General features: G+C 50.7%; 4 protein-coding genes across 4 annotated transcripts; 3 read left to right on the top strand and 1 right to left on the bottom strand.

Annotated features, from left to right (window-relative positions):
- Position 1: 1 nt before the first annotated feature.
- On the bottom strand, positions 2–1976 carry BDW74DRAFT_150812 (uncharacterized protein). The gene has a single exon (XM_073724072.1). It carries the CDS (start codon positions 1746–1748, stop codon positions 348–350), a length of 1401 nt encoding a protein of 466 aa, XP_073585337.1. The 5' UTR covers positions 1749–1976; the 3' UTR covers positions 2–347.
- A 49-nt stretch (positions 1977–2025) lies between these two features.
- Positions 2026–5083, top strand: BDW74DRAFT_150810 (GTPase-activating protein GYP6). The gene is made up of 6 exons (XM_073724071.1): positions 2026–2138; positions 2199–2316; positions 2373–2531; positions 2586–3103; positions 3159–3301; positions 3351–5083. Exons 1-6 carry the CDS (start codon positions 2116–2118, stop codon positions 4514–4516), a joined length of 2127 nt encoding a protein of 708 aa, XP_073585336.1. The 5' UTR covers positions 2026–2115; the 3' UTR covers positions 4517–5083.
- Positions 5084–6000: 917 nt separating this feature from the next.
- Positions 6001–9798, top strand: BDW74DRAFT_167216 (serine/threonine-protein kinase; the record flags this gene model as incomplete). Its single annotated transcript, XM_073726667.1, has 6 exons — positions 6001–6028; positions 6331–6478; positions 6585–6827; positions 6858–7276; positions 7307–9478; positions 9530–9798. The coding sequence occupies 6 exons, from the start codon at positions 6001–6003 to the stop codon at positions 9796–9798; spliced, it is 3279 nt and encodes a 1092-aa protein (XP_073585335.1).
- Positions 9799–11196: 1398 nt separating this feature from the next.
- BDW74DRAFT_135523 (F-box domain protein) lies at positions 11197–14039 on the top strand. The gene has a single exon (XM_073722384.1). It carries the CDS (start codon positions 11749–11751, stop codon positions 13930–13932), a length of 2184 nt encoding a protein of 727 aa, XP_073585334.1. The 5' UTR covers positions 11197–11748; the 3' UTR covers positions 13933–14039.
- The last annotated feature ends 271 nt before the right edge of the window (positions 14040–14310 follow it).

Here is a 14310-nt window from a genome sequence, read left to right as displayed (position 1 = left end):
ATTTTGTCTTCAGAATGTTCCCACTGCGATCTGGTTATATATGTCTACGGTTCCTGGAACAGCCAAGGCTTATCTTATCGCAATCGAGATAATAACCTCGGCATTCTCCATACGTATTTGGAGACAGAAGGCATTGCTACAAAGCAAACAGCCTCCTAGCTCATGAGAAGTGCTATGACAATAAATGTTTGGATGGACCGTTCCTTAGATCAGCAAAAAGTGCTGTATGCATTATATTGCGGTCCCAAGTTTGGCGGTTGATGATTTGAACCATCTGCACTGTGCAAGCCACGGGAGAATCAAAGATGAACAGTGCTGATGGCAGCTAGGGCACACTATGCCCATTTTCATCGTTGCCCAAGGAGACTCACGTTGTTTTCCCAAAAGAGCCTGCATTCGGTATGACCCCAGTGCTCTGTCCACCATTCGCCGAAGCTGTCCTCCGCGTTCTCGTCCACCCTGGGTATCCTTTCGTCTCTTTTTAGCCCGCAAAGGGCGCATGCATGTGAAGCCTTTATGGCTCCTTGGCTGGCTGTAGCCGTTATGGCCCGAGTACTTTCGAGGATGACCTGCATTGGACGCCTCCCTGCCGCTTGAATCACGGAATTAAACAGTGCTGCACGGTCTCGCCACATGTTGATGATATCAACGGCCTCTTGCCGCTCCTTGATATCTTCGTTCTTGTTGACAGTGCTTAGTTTCATCCCGCCTGACTTCCCCGAGCGTGCAGGGCCAATTCGCATACTTTGACTTAAGATTGAATCTCTTTTCCACCGTAAAGTGCGGCCTGCGACAACCCTTGCGACAGCTTTCAGCGTGTAGACGATAGACTCAGCCACTGAATCTAGCCTATCCTTGTGCTGCGCGTTTCTCTTTGCCTCCGCGCCTTCTTTCCGTAGACGCTCGAATAGCTGAGGAAACAGCTCTAGTAGGATAGATGGAGGCGGTATATTAGTCGGGCGAACGTGCGTGGAATGGGACTGCCTAGTAGTCTGCACTCTCGGTTCCACTGTGACCTTCAATGGTTGTGAGAGGTTTCCTGTGTCAGTAGCTTGCTGAGGGTCTTCAACTTTCAGACTAGAGCTTTGATTACTCTCCATGGGCCCGTCAGTGAAATCTTCCCATTCCTCGAATGGTTCCTCTTCCACAGGAAGTTTTGGCTTCGTATTATGTATGCTGCCGCGCTCTGCTTCTGGGATTGTATCGATCAAAGTATTGGCTTGATGACGGCCACTAGGCGGCTTGTCTATGAGTGTGAGTGAATCCAGAGAGCCCAGCAAATCTACAGTCCCAGGAGATCCCAACGGCGAATTGTGATTTTGTGTGACCTTGGGTGCCGGCCTTTTAAGGACCTTGTGGCTTCCAACTGGCTCTGAAATTTGCTTCTGGCCAGTTTGATCGACTGAAACCTCTGCGGACTCAAAATCGCCCCAATCCTCACTGCCATGATCGGAAAATTGCTCAAGTGTGGCGTCGAAGAGCACATCATTGTTATCTTCCCCCTGCGGTAGCTCAAAATCTCCGAATTCGTCCAAGTGTTCAGGCTGATTATGAGTGCCGCGCTGGCCTGGCAGCAAATCGGGCTCGTTCAAATGATGAGAAGGCCGGGACAAAGTCGCATCTTCGGACACATCCAGGCCGGGTATCAATGATCCACCGTAAGGCGTAACTGCCTGCTGGCGCGCAGTATTTGAAGGCTGACTAGTGGATGCCCCAAGTCCGAATTCTGCGAATAGATCTGCCGACATCGAACACTCGACTTCGAATCATCAGATATATCGTGAGGGTCGGGATGAGTCCTGCGTTTGCAGGTTACACGAGATACGTCGGGACGAATTCGGATCCGGTGAGTTAACTGACAGCTCAACTCAGCCCTCTTATCAATATGCAAGTCCAACTTCAGTCCTCAAGATTCCCAGGTATGGGTTTCGTCGCGATGGTTTTTGGGTCTTGACAGTGGTTAAATAACGGCAATGGCGGGGAAAAGACGGAGGTGACGATCCCGCCCCATCAAGACCGTCGCCATTTATACCTCCGCACCGGCTTTCTCTTTGATTTATTACTTTCGGTCTTTGTGGAAACCATCTCGAGCCACTTCAAACTACACATGGAGAAATGAGGGGTGCCGAAGATTCCAGGTATAGTTCCAGAACGTGATTCTGGCAGTAAAAGTGGCTTTTTAGCTAACGATCTCTTAGACAGCGCTGGAATACCCTGTTCGAAGGCCGCGATACACCCTCAGACCTCCGAAAAGCTCTCAAGTCGGAACAAGAGGAGAATATATGCAATGATGGGTTGAGATCAATATTCTGGAAGGCATGTGCACCTCCCTTATCTGCACTCGTGTCCTGTGCTTACGGTATTGGAACCAGGCGTTTCTGCTGTTCGAGGACCTTAGTCGTACACAATGGCCGAGCAAAATCTCCGAGGCGCGCAGCACTTATGTCGCACTGAAAGAACATTTTATGAAGTATATAGAGCATCCGGATGACCTCCAGTCAAGTATTGATCCGCTAGCGGATGATGAACAGGTGCGTTGAACCTTGATCTCGACATAGACTTGGTTGGCTGATTCATCCCCAAAGTCCCCCTGGCAAACTCTACGGCAAGATGAGCAGTTGCGAGCAGAAATATCTCAAGATGTCGATCGATGCTTGCAGGAAAACCATTTCTTTCATGATCCCGCAACTAAAGCTAAGATGATTGATATATTGTTTATTTACTCGAAACTCAACCCCGACCTGGGCTATCGTCAAGGGATGCATGAGTTGTTGGCGCCGATTCTATGGGTCGTTGATCGGGATGCTATCGAACCGAATTCTCGTGAAGAGCCTACTCCAACGGGCTCAGACGATGAACCAATGCTCCGTCTTTTGGATTCCGAATTTATCGAGCATGACGCGTTCAGCCTGTTCTGCTCGGTAATGCAGAGCACCAGAACATACTACGAGCACAACACACATCGGTCAGTGAACGGGCAAGCCGATGCGATCCCCATTATTCTTCAATGCGAGCACATTCATAACGATCTACTGGTGGCTACCGACCTAGAGCTAGCCGATCATCTACAAGCACTTGACATTCTACCCCAAATTTTCCTAACGTGAGTTCTGTACTGGTATCCTTGGCGAGTGCACTGCCTAACTTTGTCTATCAAGTCGATGGATGCGTCTCCTCTTTGGCCGCGAGTTCCCGTTTCAAGAAATGCTTGTTATTTGGGATGCTCTTTTTGCAGAAGGACTTCGACCTGAGCTGGTTGACTTTGTGTGCGTGGCGATGCTACTTCGGGTTCGCTGGGAATGTTAGTTCTCCAATGCCCTCTTCGTATTTTGATAGACTGACATGAACAGTACTGGGCTCCGACTCATCAACTGCACTGACTACCTTGCTTCGCTACCCTTCGCCCCACCCTCATGCCCCAGTCAGTTTTGTTGTAGATGGATTATACCTTGAACAAAACCCCACGCCTGAAAGAGGTTCGTTTCTCATTTCCAAGTATTCCGGGAAGCCTCCAGAAGTTTCAAAAGGGCCCAACTCAGCAAGCAGAGCCCGTCCGGGACGAAGATTCCAATTTCGTAATGATTTGAGGGGTAATAGCGAGACCAGTTCCCCTTCAAGATCTTCAGCAAGAAATAGCCCGTTGAGTATCGAGGCTCTCTTTCAGGATGTGTCAGATGGTATACAGCGCAGGACTGAGACATGGGGTGTGGCGAAAGCTGTACGCGGGGCTGTCAATGAAGCGAAGAAAAATATGCAATCCATGCAGGCGGAGCACGCCTCACGGATGATGAGAAGCGGAGATTCTGCGCCTGGTCCGACTCTATACCGGGAATCCGAAGCTACCATGCAGTTGAGGGCTAAGATTGAAGGCATCTGGGAGACAAACCGACGACTAGCAGCGTCACTGGGTGAGGCAGTGAACGACATACGTTCACAGCTGGCGAACAATGGAACCGTGAATCCCGAAACTACAAAGTCCGTGGAGCAAGCTCTTACGAAGGTTGAAAACGTGCAGACGATGCTCGAGATACCTTGCCCCGATTCGGATTCCACACAGTCTTCCAAAGTCGGAGAAACCACGAACGGGACAAAGCATTCTGACCGTAAGTCAATACCTGGCGACGAGAAATCTACGCCGTCGGAGAACGACAGGCCCCCACGCGCCTCGATCGATTCCAGCGTATCGAACCCACCTAGTTCCAAATCACCCGCTGAAAGCGACAATGGGAAACGCAACATTCTGTCGCCTCAACCAGTGAACAAGGCTAAACCCCTACGGCATCCCACCCGGCCGTCGTTAGCGAATTCAGAGTTCTCATGGATGCTGGGTGGAGATCGACATCTTTCCAGCTTTGTAAGCCCTGCATCAGTTCCGCCGGAACAGACCAGACATGGTGAACCACGAGCTAAACAAGGCGCCCTTTTTGGCAATGGCGATGTTGAGCAGAAGAAGCCGAACGCTGAACCGGACGGACTGGCAATGAAGAGCTTGAGGGGAGCCAAACATGAAGGGTAGAGCTCTGAATTCTTGCTTAAATTCAATTTTATATACCCGAGCTATCTACATTTATCTAGGTAGTTGTGCTATACAATCTCGTACCCATGTGCTCTCGCTTAGAACCTGGGCCGAGGCTCAGATACCTGAGGTCCTGGACGATCGTGATGCAAGAACTTAGCTATGGACGGACATGTAAGAGCATAATCACTAATCTCATCAACAACTAGACAGTTTTAACCAGCTGAGTGAGAAAAGAGATTGAGAGACTGGCACTGTGGGGTATCCGCAAGCTCTGTGTGTCTCGGTAGGTATAGTTGGGCTCACGAACAATGAACAAGAATGTAATTACATCACCACCTTGACAGAGGAAACATTAGAGAGAGACAAGACTATGTACGTTATCGTGAGATATATCGACATGCAGTAGTTTGACACGATCGTGGTTCTCGTTCCCAAGAGCCCAGGCCAAGGGCAGTGGTCGGCTTGTAGATTCCTCCCCCGACCGAGGTCACTGGCCCTCGAGGGTCTGCTTTTGGCCATCGTCTTGATCTGGCCTCGCCGGATACTAATATTGATTCATGTTCCAAGACTTTTGTTCTTATTATAGCGTGCTTTCATGTGTAATATTGAATGGGCAGACAAAAAGCAAAACAACGTCATCGTTTGCGACCCTTCTTTCTTAGTGTCTTTTCACGCTGGATCTTTAATTCAGCTTCACTCCCCACTTTCCCTCGACCGAACCACACCTACACGGTCACCTGCTTGACTCTCAGGTCAGAATATTTCCTTGTCTTCTCGGTCGCTTTGGGACCAGCGGCTTCGACCACCCGCGGCGTAGACGGAGCTCGATCCTTTTCGTTCTCCGTCGGCTTCCACTCGCAGCATTCTGTCCACTGCGCCTGCTAATAGGCGGTCTTTCTTTTCTCACTGCTCCTGCAGCCGGTTTGCAGAAAAATTTGACCAGCGTTTCAATTCGCAGCTTGTTTTGGAGGAGAGTACACCTAGAACCAAGATTCCATCCATCCTCCCCGCGTGCTTCTCGCCACTGGGACGGCGTGCCTGTGACCTCCTGGGGCAGCTGCTCACTTCGGCCTCCGTTGGCCACCGGCCTTCTGACCTTGCGTCTCTCGCTCCTTTCTTGACACTGATAGCGCAGCTCGACCGATCCTCTCATTTCAATCACTGCCTTCCGGCAACGTCAGTCCCACCTTGACCTCGATTTACGCCTGTACGAATTCTCAGGGACGAAGACATAGCGCGATTGATCCTCCGCACCTAGTCGTCCAACCGCGAGTGACCGGCGAAGACTACGTGAGAAACGAATTATATATCCACAGCCACGGCACCCGTTGATGTTTAAATTTCGCATGTAGCACCGGGTCATCGCTAGTCCGACTTACCCTAATTCCCGCTCCGTACTCGAAGTTGCGCCGTTTCAAGCTGTCGCCCTTTAAACGGCCCAACTGGTATTGGCCACTGGGCCGTTGATTGCTTGGGAAACTATGGGGGCTGCTTCATTTAATCCTGATGGTTAGTTCGACCTCGTTTTGTTTCCTTCTTGGGACTTGCCCCTATTGCTTCATTACGAGGGGCAACATATATCGGGCTCGTATGAGTGCAACTTCAGGAATGAAGATATGTCAGGGTGGGACTGGGTGGTAGACAGCGATAAGAAGAAAGGGATAATCAACTTTGTCAGCTCATTTGCTTGCCTAAGATTGCATTTGCCTGCACAGTTGATTTGCGAGTCGGGGCAATCTAAGACACTGCGTCACATATTCCGTGATTTGGATGGAACAGTCGAAAGGTGCTGACGATACTGTGATTCTTAGGCGAACCCAGTCCCTTATCGTCTCCATTGGGACGACTTTCAGAATCTCCGGAAGACGAGCCTTTCATGACACCTCTTTCAGGCAACCAGGGCGACTCATTAAAATACACGGTGGAAAACACTTCAGCTGGATATGATTCCCTCCCAAGGTGGGTAAATCACCAACGGCAGCGTCCCCTTGCATATACCGGCACCATGATGCCATTGTATAAAAGACAATCAGAACTAAGAATAACAATTCTGTATCCTTTTCAGGTCTCCGCTCCTTGAACAACATGAACATGGACTTGGACCGTCCGGTTTAGATCGTATACGCTCCCAACCGCCTTCTCGGGTCTTCACACTTCCGAACATGTCTACATCTTCTATAGGCGCTCTGAGCCCTCGAACTCTCTCTCCTTCACCACGATCCCTTTCATCATCAAGAGCGAATTCGATGGCCATCGCGGCCGGTCAAGATATAAACACTCTGGAAGATCTTCACCGGTTTCCTTCCGAGTCACTTCATTCATTTTCTTTCGCGCAAAGATCTGAGGAGCTTTTGCACAACCGCCAGAATATCTTGAAGCGGTCTATAGATTTCATGCGTGACCGCTTCAAATGGGGCCCCAGCAGCACGACCGGGATTGCGAGTCCTCCTAATCGCATGCGTGGTGATACGGACACGCAAGTGATGGTGGATCTTTTGTCCCAGTCCAACATATCCGGGGCATCTATAGGACCCATGACCGGACCAGCAGACGTTGGAAGCGACAATGTCTTTGAAAGGACATTTACCGAGCTTCAGCGACCTTCGCCAGAAGCCAAGGACCTTGGACAGCCACCACCGCAACCTTCAGGACAGTCGCAGTTAACCTCCAGTCAACAACTACCTCACGAGAGAAGAGGGTTAATGTCCGCTCCTACTTCCAGGCGCGTAAGCTTAAAACGTACATTCACGGACGTCAGTTCTACTATGCCTCAACGTCAACTGATAGAACCTTTAGCACAACCTTATACGACTGGAGACCCATTTTCTCCGTTAAGCACCTCCACCATTGGGTCCGTTTTTCCAACTCCGGCCTTGCACACCCATAGCAGCAAATGGAACCCGGTATCACAAGCGGTTTTCCGGACTGAATCCAAGCCACCCTGGACCATTCTAGCGGCCAATGATTTATCATGTCTCGTATTTGGTGTTACACAGGCTGAAGTACGCAAGCTGAGTATCCTAGAGGTCGTACAAGAGGACCGACGGCAATGGCTCGAGTCCAAATTGCGGGATCCTACCACTGACGCTGCAGCGAAAGTTCGGCCGTCACCAGATAAGTCCCGTATGAAACCTGCGGTACCAAGGTCCATGGGAATGGGTAATGGTGTCACCGCACAGTTGCTCAGTAAACCTCCTTCTCGGGCTCGACCTTCGAGAAGAGCTCAGACCGACGATGGCTACGGTTCGAGTGCCTATACCGCAAGGCAACTCAACCATCCCGCAACTAAATCGCGCGGCGTTCTTTTATGTGGTGACGTAGTTCCCATTCAAAAACGCAATGGTGCAACGGGTTCTGCGAGTATCTGGGTTATGGAAAAGCGCGGTGGTCTGATCTGGGTTCTCGAAGAAATCCAGGAAGATGTCGCCTACATCAGCTGCGACGAGGCTTGGAAGATTACCGCTGCCCGTGGCGCCACCGAGAAAATATGGGGCCATGGAGTAGTCGAAACCGGCCAGCATCTCACAAAACTACTTCCTCACCTGCCTTCAAGTTGCTTGAAGGTACCGATTGAGAAGGGTCTCAACGAGGTTGCCGATATTAAATACTTTGCTGCCGCTACCTCGGGGGCGATTTGCACCCCGACCACTGTTGCCAGAGACGAGGGCTCACGCTCTCTTCGTATATCAAGCTTCCCTCACGTTGCCGGTATTATGGTATTGTCGTCGTCAAGCCTGAAAATTATTAGCTCGAACTCGGTCTTCTCGTCGGTGCTGTTTGGCTATGAACGGCCGGAAGGGTTGGATATAGCGGATCTTATACCTGGATTCGACGACTTCCTATATGTAATCTCTGATGAAGAGAATGTGCCTCTGGTAGACGGTGTTGTTATCCCAGAGCTCAGCTTTCGAAGAGCACGAACGCTTTCTATGCTACGAGATGGCAAGTCGAACGTTGCCTCGGTATTCCTCGAGCCAGCCGGCATCACGGCCAAACATCGCGACGGATCTACAATCGCTGTGGATGTCCAGTTACGCGTTGTGAAGAGTGGATCAATCTTCCCTAAACAGCGCGAGAAGAAGCTTGACACTGAGGAGGAAACCGATAATGGCTCCGAAGATGCGATCACAGTAACGGAGCTTGTGTATGCTCTATGGATTACATATTCAAGGAACATCCACTCGCACGGCCTGCCGATGCGTCCTCCTACGCCGCAAGAAGTATCCTCGCAGGCAACAAGCTCGTCGGAGACGCCAACAGCGCCTCGTCTTACTGTACCAGATGGACTGAAATCGAGAATACCAACGTCTACCCTGAGTCAGCAGCTCAGCGAGGCCGCTTCTGAGCCGCTCACCGACAAACCTGTTCAGCCAGTGCCTGAGGTGAAGCCAGTCAACACGAAGGAAGTCTCCAAGAAACGTATGATCACGGATTATGTCATTCTTGAAGAAATGGGCCAAGGGGCGTATGGCGAAGTCAAACTCGCTCGCCTCAAGAAACTCCCTGCGAAGAAAGTTGTACTCAAATATGTTACGAAGAAAAGGATCCTCGTTGACACATGGACTCGAGATCGTCGCCTGGGGACGGTCCCACTGGAGATTCATGTCCTGGATTATCTTCGGAGAGACGGCCTGAAACATCCGAACATCGTGGAAATGGAAAGTTTCTTTGAAGACGATATCAATTATTATATTGAGATGTTACCGCACGGGTTACCCGGCATGGATCTTTTCGATTATATTGAATTGAAGACGAACATGGACGAACAAGAGTGTCGGAACATTTTCGAGCAGGTTGTCAGCGCCATCTATCATCTGCATACGAAGGCCCTGGTTGTCCATCGGGACATCAAGGATGAGAACGTGATCTTGGACGGTGAAGGCAGGATCAAGCTGATCGATTTTGGCAGCGCGGCTTATATCAAAAATGGGCCATTTGATGTCTTTGTGGGAACAATAGGTAAAATTTACAGTGCGTTTGTTGCTGCTCAAAGGTTAATGAATTTCATAGACTATGCCGCCCCCGAAGTTCTCCAAGGAAAATCGTACCGAGGCAAGGAGCAAGACATCTGGGCGCTTGGCATTTTGCTGTACACGATCGTCTACAAAGAGAACCCATTTTACAACATCGATGAGATTCTGGATCACCCGCTTCGGGTTCCTTTCATACCATTTTCGGAGGACTGTATCGACTTGATCCGGAGGATGCTTGACCGCGACGTGGATAACCGCTTGACCATAGGCGAGGTTATGGAGCACCCATGGATGGTCGATAGCTGAACCGTTCCACAACCTCGTGAGAATCATTTTGGATAAGCCAACAGCCGCAGAATCGGAGATTATATATCGACATCACATACATGACATGACATTTCAGCAGCGAGAGTCTCTACATACTCATACCGACATATTCTCATGCATAACAACAATATAACAATAATGCCTTCGTCCTTCGATACATGACGACCGGAAACGACCTGAAAAAAAGATGGTGACAATCTACGATGGATGTAAGAATGATTGGGGCACTTCATCGAAGCAGATTGGGGTCGGCCTAGTACATAGCGCCGTGTTTTATCCTTACTCTCTTTATGCCATTATGCCAAAAGACTAGTATTGATTGATATAGAGGCGAGAAGATAGCGAGATACCCCGTGATATAGCTTGAACTAGTTTAGTAGTTACCTAGTAGTTACAGAGACATCTTTATGCATTGGATATTGACATCCCTCACCAACTCAACTCTCGGGTTGGCTCTAGAACAAGTGCGGGGGTGAAGCGGGGAAACCACATCGTACGGAGTACGAAGTACAAGAGAACCATCCATGGAAGGCAAATAATCGGACAAACTCCATTTTACGGTGTGCATTGTTCCAAACTTCCGTTTGCGAGATTTTAAGTATCGAGCCCACCGGGGCACCAAGTCCAATGGTCGGCCTGGGCCTGGCAAGCCAAGTCCGTCCTTGATCTGACTCGTCCAGGCTCCAAGCAGCTGGGCCGCTGCGGTGGCAAAGTCTTAGATTGTCCGACTGACGCGGACCGTGGGCTGGTTTTAACTGGTCCAGGACATCAGGAACGGAGGAATGGACTGTTGGGTGGGAATTGATAGTCGGGATGGACAGGAGAAGCTGAGCTGTGGGATTCTTGGGAGCCTGGCTCGGACTCACGTGATGCGCGGTTTCCACGATGTTGCTTAGAATGGTCTTCTTCTAGAAGTCTGGGAAACAAAGACTCACTTGGTACTTTAGCCTCAAGGAGATGTCTTGGACTTTCTATCTATGTATGCTCGGCTCTCTCTGCTGTGGTAGGTGGAATATCCAGTGGCTCAGCTGGCGCATCTCTCTCTGTCCGGGTATAGCGGGGATAGCGCCTGGGCTAAGACCAGGAATGCTATCGATAAAGATAAAGTGTGGGGGTGTCAAACTGTCAGTCAGGCCAAACGGCGTGTCCAGTGCGGATGGTATCATTTTTGGGCTCCTCGCTGCAACATTCCAATAATTAGACTAGAGATGTCCTGCTGAAGTCTGGACTGATCTGACACCTCCGTTCCACATCGCCTGACCGAGTGGCTCAGACTGTCTTGCTCCCCCTCCACTCCAGTAGCCCACCTGCATTATCCACGTCTCCCAATCCCAACCTCCTGCGGCGGACGCCTCTCCTTGTTATTTTTCTGCTCTGTTTCTTGTTGTTCTTCTCGAGTCTCGCTCTCAATGACCCCTGCTGCTGGGCTCTGATTCTACGAAGTGACTGCTGAACTGCCTTTGACTTTGAGCAGCTCATACTATCCGACTGTTATCTACTCCTGGTTACGCGGCGAGTCCCATGGTTCGAGTGTGAACACCACCCTCTTGTCTGCCCTCCAACCGTTGACCGTCTCGGCACTGTCGCTTGACCAAAGTCTCCTCCTGACCTCAGTCTCACACCATTTCTTTATTTTTCCTTTCTACCTTATCTTTGTCGTCTTCGCTTATCATTCAGTGCTCATCTACTTATTTCCCCTTCTGGGTCCTCCAATGTCCACGGCTGGTGTTTGGCGCCATATCACCTGTTGATTGCGGATGTTGACAATGTCCATCCTCTGAGAACTGCGTTCTAGCGGGTTCCCGCGCTGTCGCTGACTGCGTTATTGAATACTCTGGTCTTTGTCCGGGCTCGGTGCGATAATTCAAAAAAAAAGTTGTCCGCCGTGATCACCCTCCACCGTTCCTGTCAACACTGCCTCTATCAACAATGGCGACAGTAGATCCCGAGATCGTGCCCTTCCCCGAGGCTCCTACCTCAGCGAGCCCCAGCTCATCAGCAGACCAAATTCCGCTGGAGCAGCCTCGGAAGGTGAAAGGGCGACACAAGTTATTGCAAAGTCTCCAGCGCTTTTCCTCGAGCCCATCCTTAACCCGGCGCAATCGATCTCGGTCCGCGTCCACCACCTATGGTCGAAATGGAGCTTCTTTGTCCTGTGTTTCGCTCTCTCAGTCGACGTATGCTCCCTGCTCAAGCAACGGAAGTGCAACACAGCTGTACGGCGGCCTCAACATTCGTCCTACAACCCCCGGTCCCACCGGGTCCTATGCGGCTGATGACCAGGAAGGGAATGCACGTATTCGGTTTGTTTCGGACACTACCAATGGCTCTCAGTCAAAGAAGATTGCGTTGCCCACTGAAGTGAGGCCCGGATCTAGGAGCGGTCTGCTTGAAGATGCTGTCGTCATCGCAAAGCCGAAGAAATTCGACTTCTGGGGAAAGATGCCGAATGAGCTGGGGATGCTGATCTTCAGCTACCTCACCCCGAAAGAGATCATTCGCTGCTCGACTGTTTGCAAGTGGTGGCACAAAATGTGCTATGATGGACAGCTGTGGACTGTTGTTGACACCACAGACTATTACAGCGATATACCGAGTGATGCTCTCATGAAGCTCATTATGTCCGGGGGCCCATTCATAAAGGATCTGAATCTTCGAGGTTGCGTTCAGTTGCGAGAGAAATGGGAGAGCGAAAGTGAAGAGATCACGGCCGTGTGTCGCAATGTCGTGAACTTCTCCTTGGAAGGGAGCCGTATGGACAAGTCTGCGATCCATTGCTTTCTTGGGCGGAACCAGCGATTACAGTATGTCAACATCTCCGGCTTGGACAGTGTCACGAACGCAGCGATGAAGATCATAGCAAAGTCCTGCCATCAGCTGCGAACCCTGAATGTCTCCTGGTGCACAAATGTGACCGCCTCGGGCCTAAAAAAAGTTGTGAAGGCATGCCCTATTTTGACTGATCTCTTCGCCAGCGAGATTAATGGATTTGATGAAGTGGAACTTCCCTCGGAATTGTTCAAGCGGAATACCCTCGAGCGCCTTGACATCAGCCGGACTGATATTACTGATGAGACTCTCAAGGTCCTTATGCACGGCATCGATCCGGAGATAGACATTTTGGAAGATCGTGCGATTGTTCCGCCTAGACGACTCAAGCATCTAGATCTCCACCAGTGTACTGAGCTTACGGATAGTGGCGTGAAGAGTCTCGCACATAACGTGCCTAAACTCATAGTGCTCCAGCTCGCAGGATGTACGGAGCTGACCGATGAATCTATCGTACCGGTTATCCGGACGGTTCCGCACCTTGCCCATCTGGAGCTCGAAGAGCTGGAGCGTCTCAGCAACAGGACTCTTCTCGAGCTTGCAAAGTCCCCATGTGCTCCATTCATCGAACACCTCAATGTCAGCTCCTGCGAGTCCTTGAGTGACCCTGGAATGCTCCAGGTCATGAAGAGCTGCCCCTCGCTCCGGTTCGTGGAAATGGACAATACGCGGATTTCGGACTTGACCCTGTCGGAAGCTAGTTACCGCGTCCGCAAACGAGGATATGATGAGAACGTTCCCCAGATCGGGTTGCGCATAGTCGCCTTCGACTGCCCGAACGTAACTTGGGTCGGCGTTAGGGACATTCTGGCAGGCAATGCCTACATCCCTCGTCAATACAAAGTCTCCGCCTCCGATGCGATCTCGGTAGTCACCCAGACCGTAAATGCAAGCAGGATTTCCATGCTAGGATCCGGATCCGGATCCGGAGCCTCGACGCCCATGATAGCCTCTTCAATCACACCGCCTCCGCCGCCCACCGTTTACCCGAATCACATCATTCAGCTCAAGTGCTTCTATGCTTGGCAGGCAACTGTGGATGAACACACCAAGCGTGTCCTGCGCGGCGATCTTGCGGCTGCCAACCGACTGGAGAAGAAATGGTTCGATTACATGGTTGCCACCGAGGAAGCGGGTATTGGTGGTGCTGGCGCGAGAAGGCGACGCAGGCGAGCGCGCGAGGCAGAGCGCATCTACAACGACGATGACGACGGGGAGCCATATCTTGGCCTCCTGGGGGGCAGAAGACGAGCTCGCAGCGGTGGAAGCTGTGCGGTCATGTAGGCCGCTTCGCTGCGCATGGCCCTAGCTCGGTCACCGAGGTGCTGGGAACCCTTTTATTCACATTGGTCAGTGCTGGGCAGCCTCAAATGCTATGCCGGCCATGTCATACTGAGGCTGTCTTGCTCTGTCCTGCTCAAATCAAAGTCATATCCAGTCTTTTCAAGACGACAGCATACGACACCACGATAAAACAGCGAATCCGCATTTGAATTCTATGTACCTGCTTTTGCTCCCATTTCAACTGGGGCTTGTGACCCGCATTGTTCAACAATTTTCTTCTTACATCTCATCTTTTGTCTACCTAGAAGGGTTGGTGAAGCCGGAGTTTGATTTACATTCTATTTGGGCCATGTCTTGCATCATCTCCATTGCATAACC

This window comes from Aspergillus multicolor (genome assembly GCF_047715735.1).
Source record: "Aspergillus multicolor strain CBS 133.54 unplaced genomic scaffold BDW74scaffold_8, whole genome shotgun sequence".
Lineage (NCBI taxonomy): Eukaryota > Fungi > Ascomycota > Eurotiomycetes > Eurotiales > Aspergillaceae > Aspergillus > Aspergillus multicolor.
This window is presented reverse-complemented; position numbering and strand designations above follow the sequence as displayed.

Bases quoted from the DNA above. Each gene is read 5' to 3' on its own strand.
- BDW74DRAFT_150812 (XM_073724072.1), bottom strand. From the start codon at position 1,748: ATGTCGGCAGATCTATTCGCAGAATTCGGACTTGGGGCATCCACTAGT.
- BDW74DRAFT_150810 (XM_073724071.1), top strand. From the start codon at position 2,116: ATGAGGGGTGCCGAAGATTCCAG. The intron at 3,104-3,158 runs GTGAGTTCTGTA...TTGTCTATCAAG, and splicing joins CTACCCCAAATTTTCCTAAC to TCGATGGATGCGTCTCCTCT. The intron at 3,302-3,350 runs GTTAGTTCTCCA...TGACATGAACAG, and splicing joins ACTTCGGGTTCGCTGGGAAT to TACTGGGCTCCGACTCATCA.
- BDW74DRAFT_135523 (XM_073722384.1), top strand. From the start codon at position 11,749: ATGGCGACAGTAGATCCCGAGATCGTGCCCTTCCCCGAGGCTCCTACC.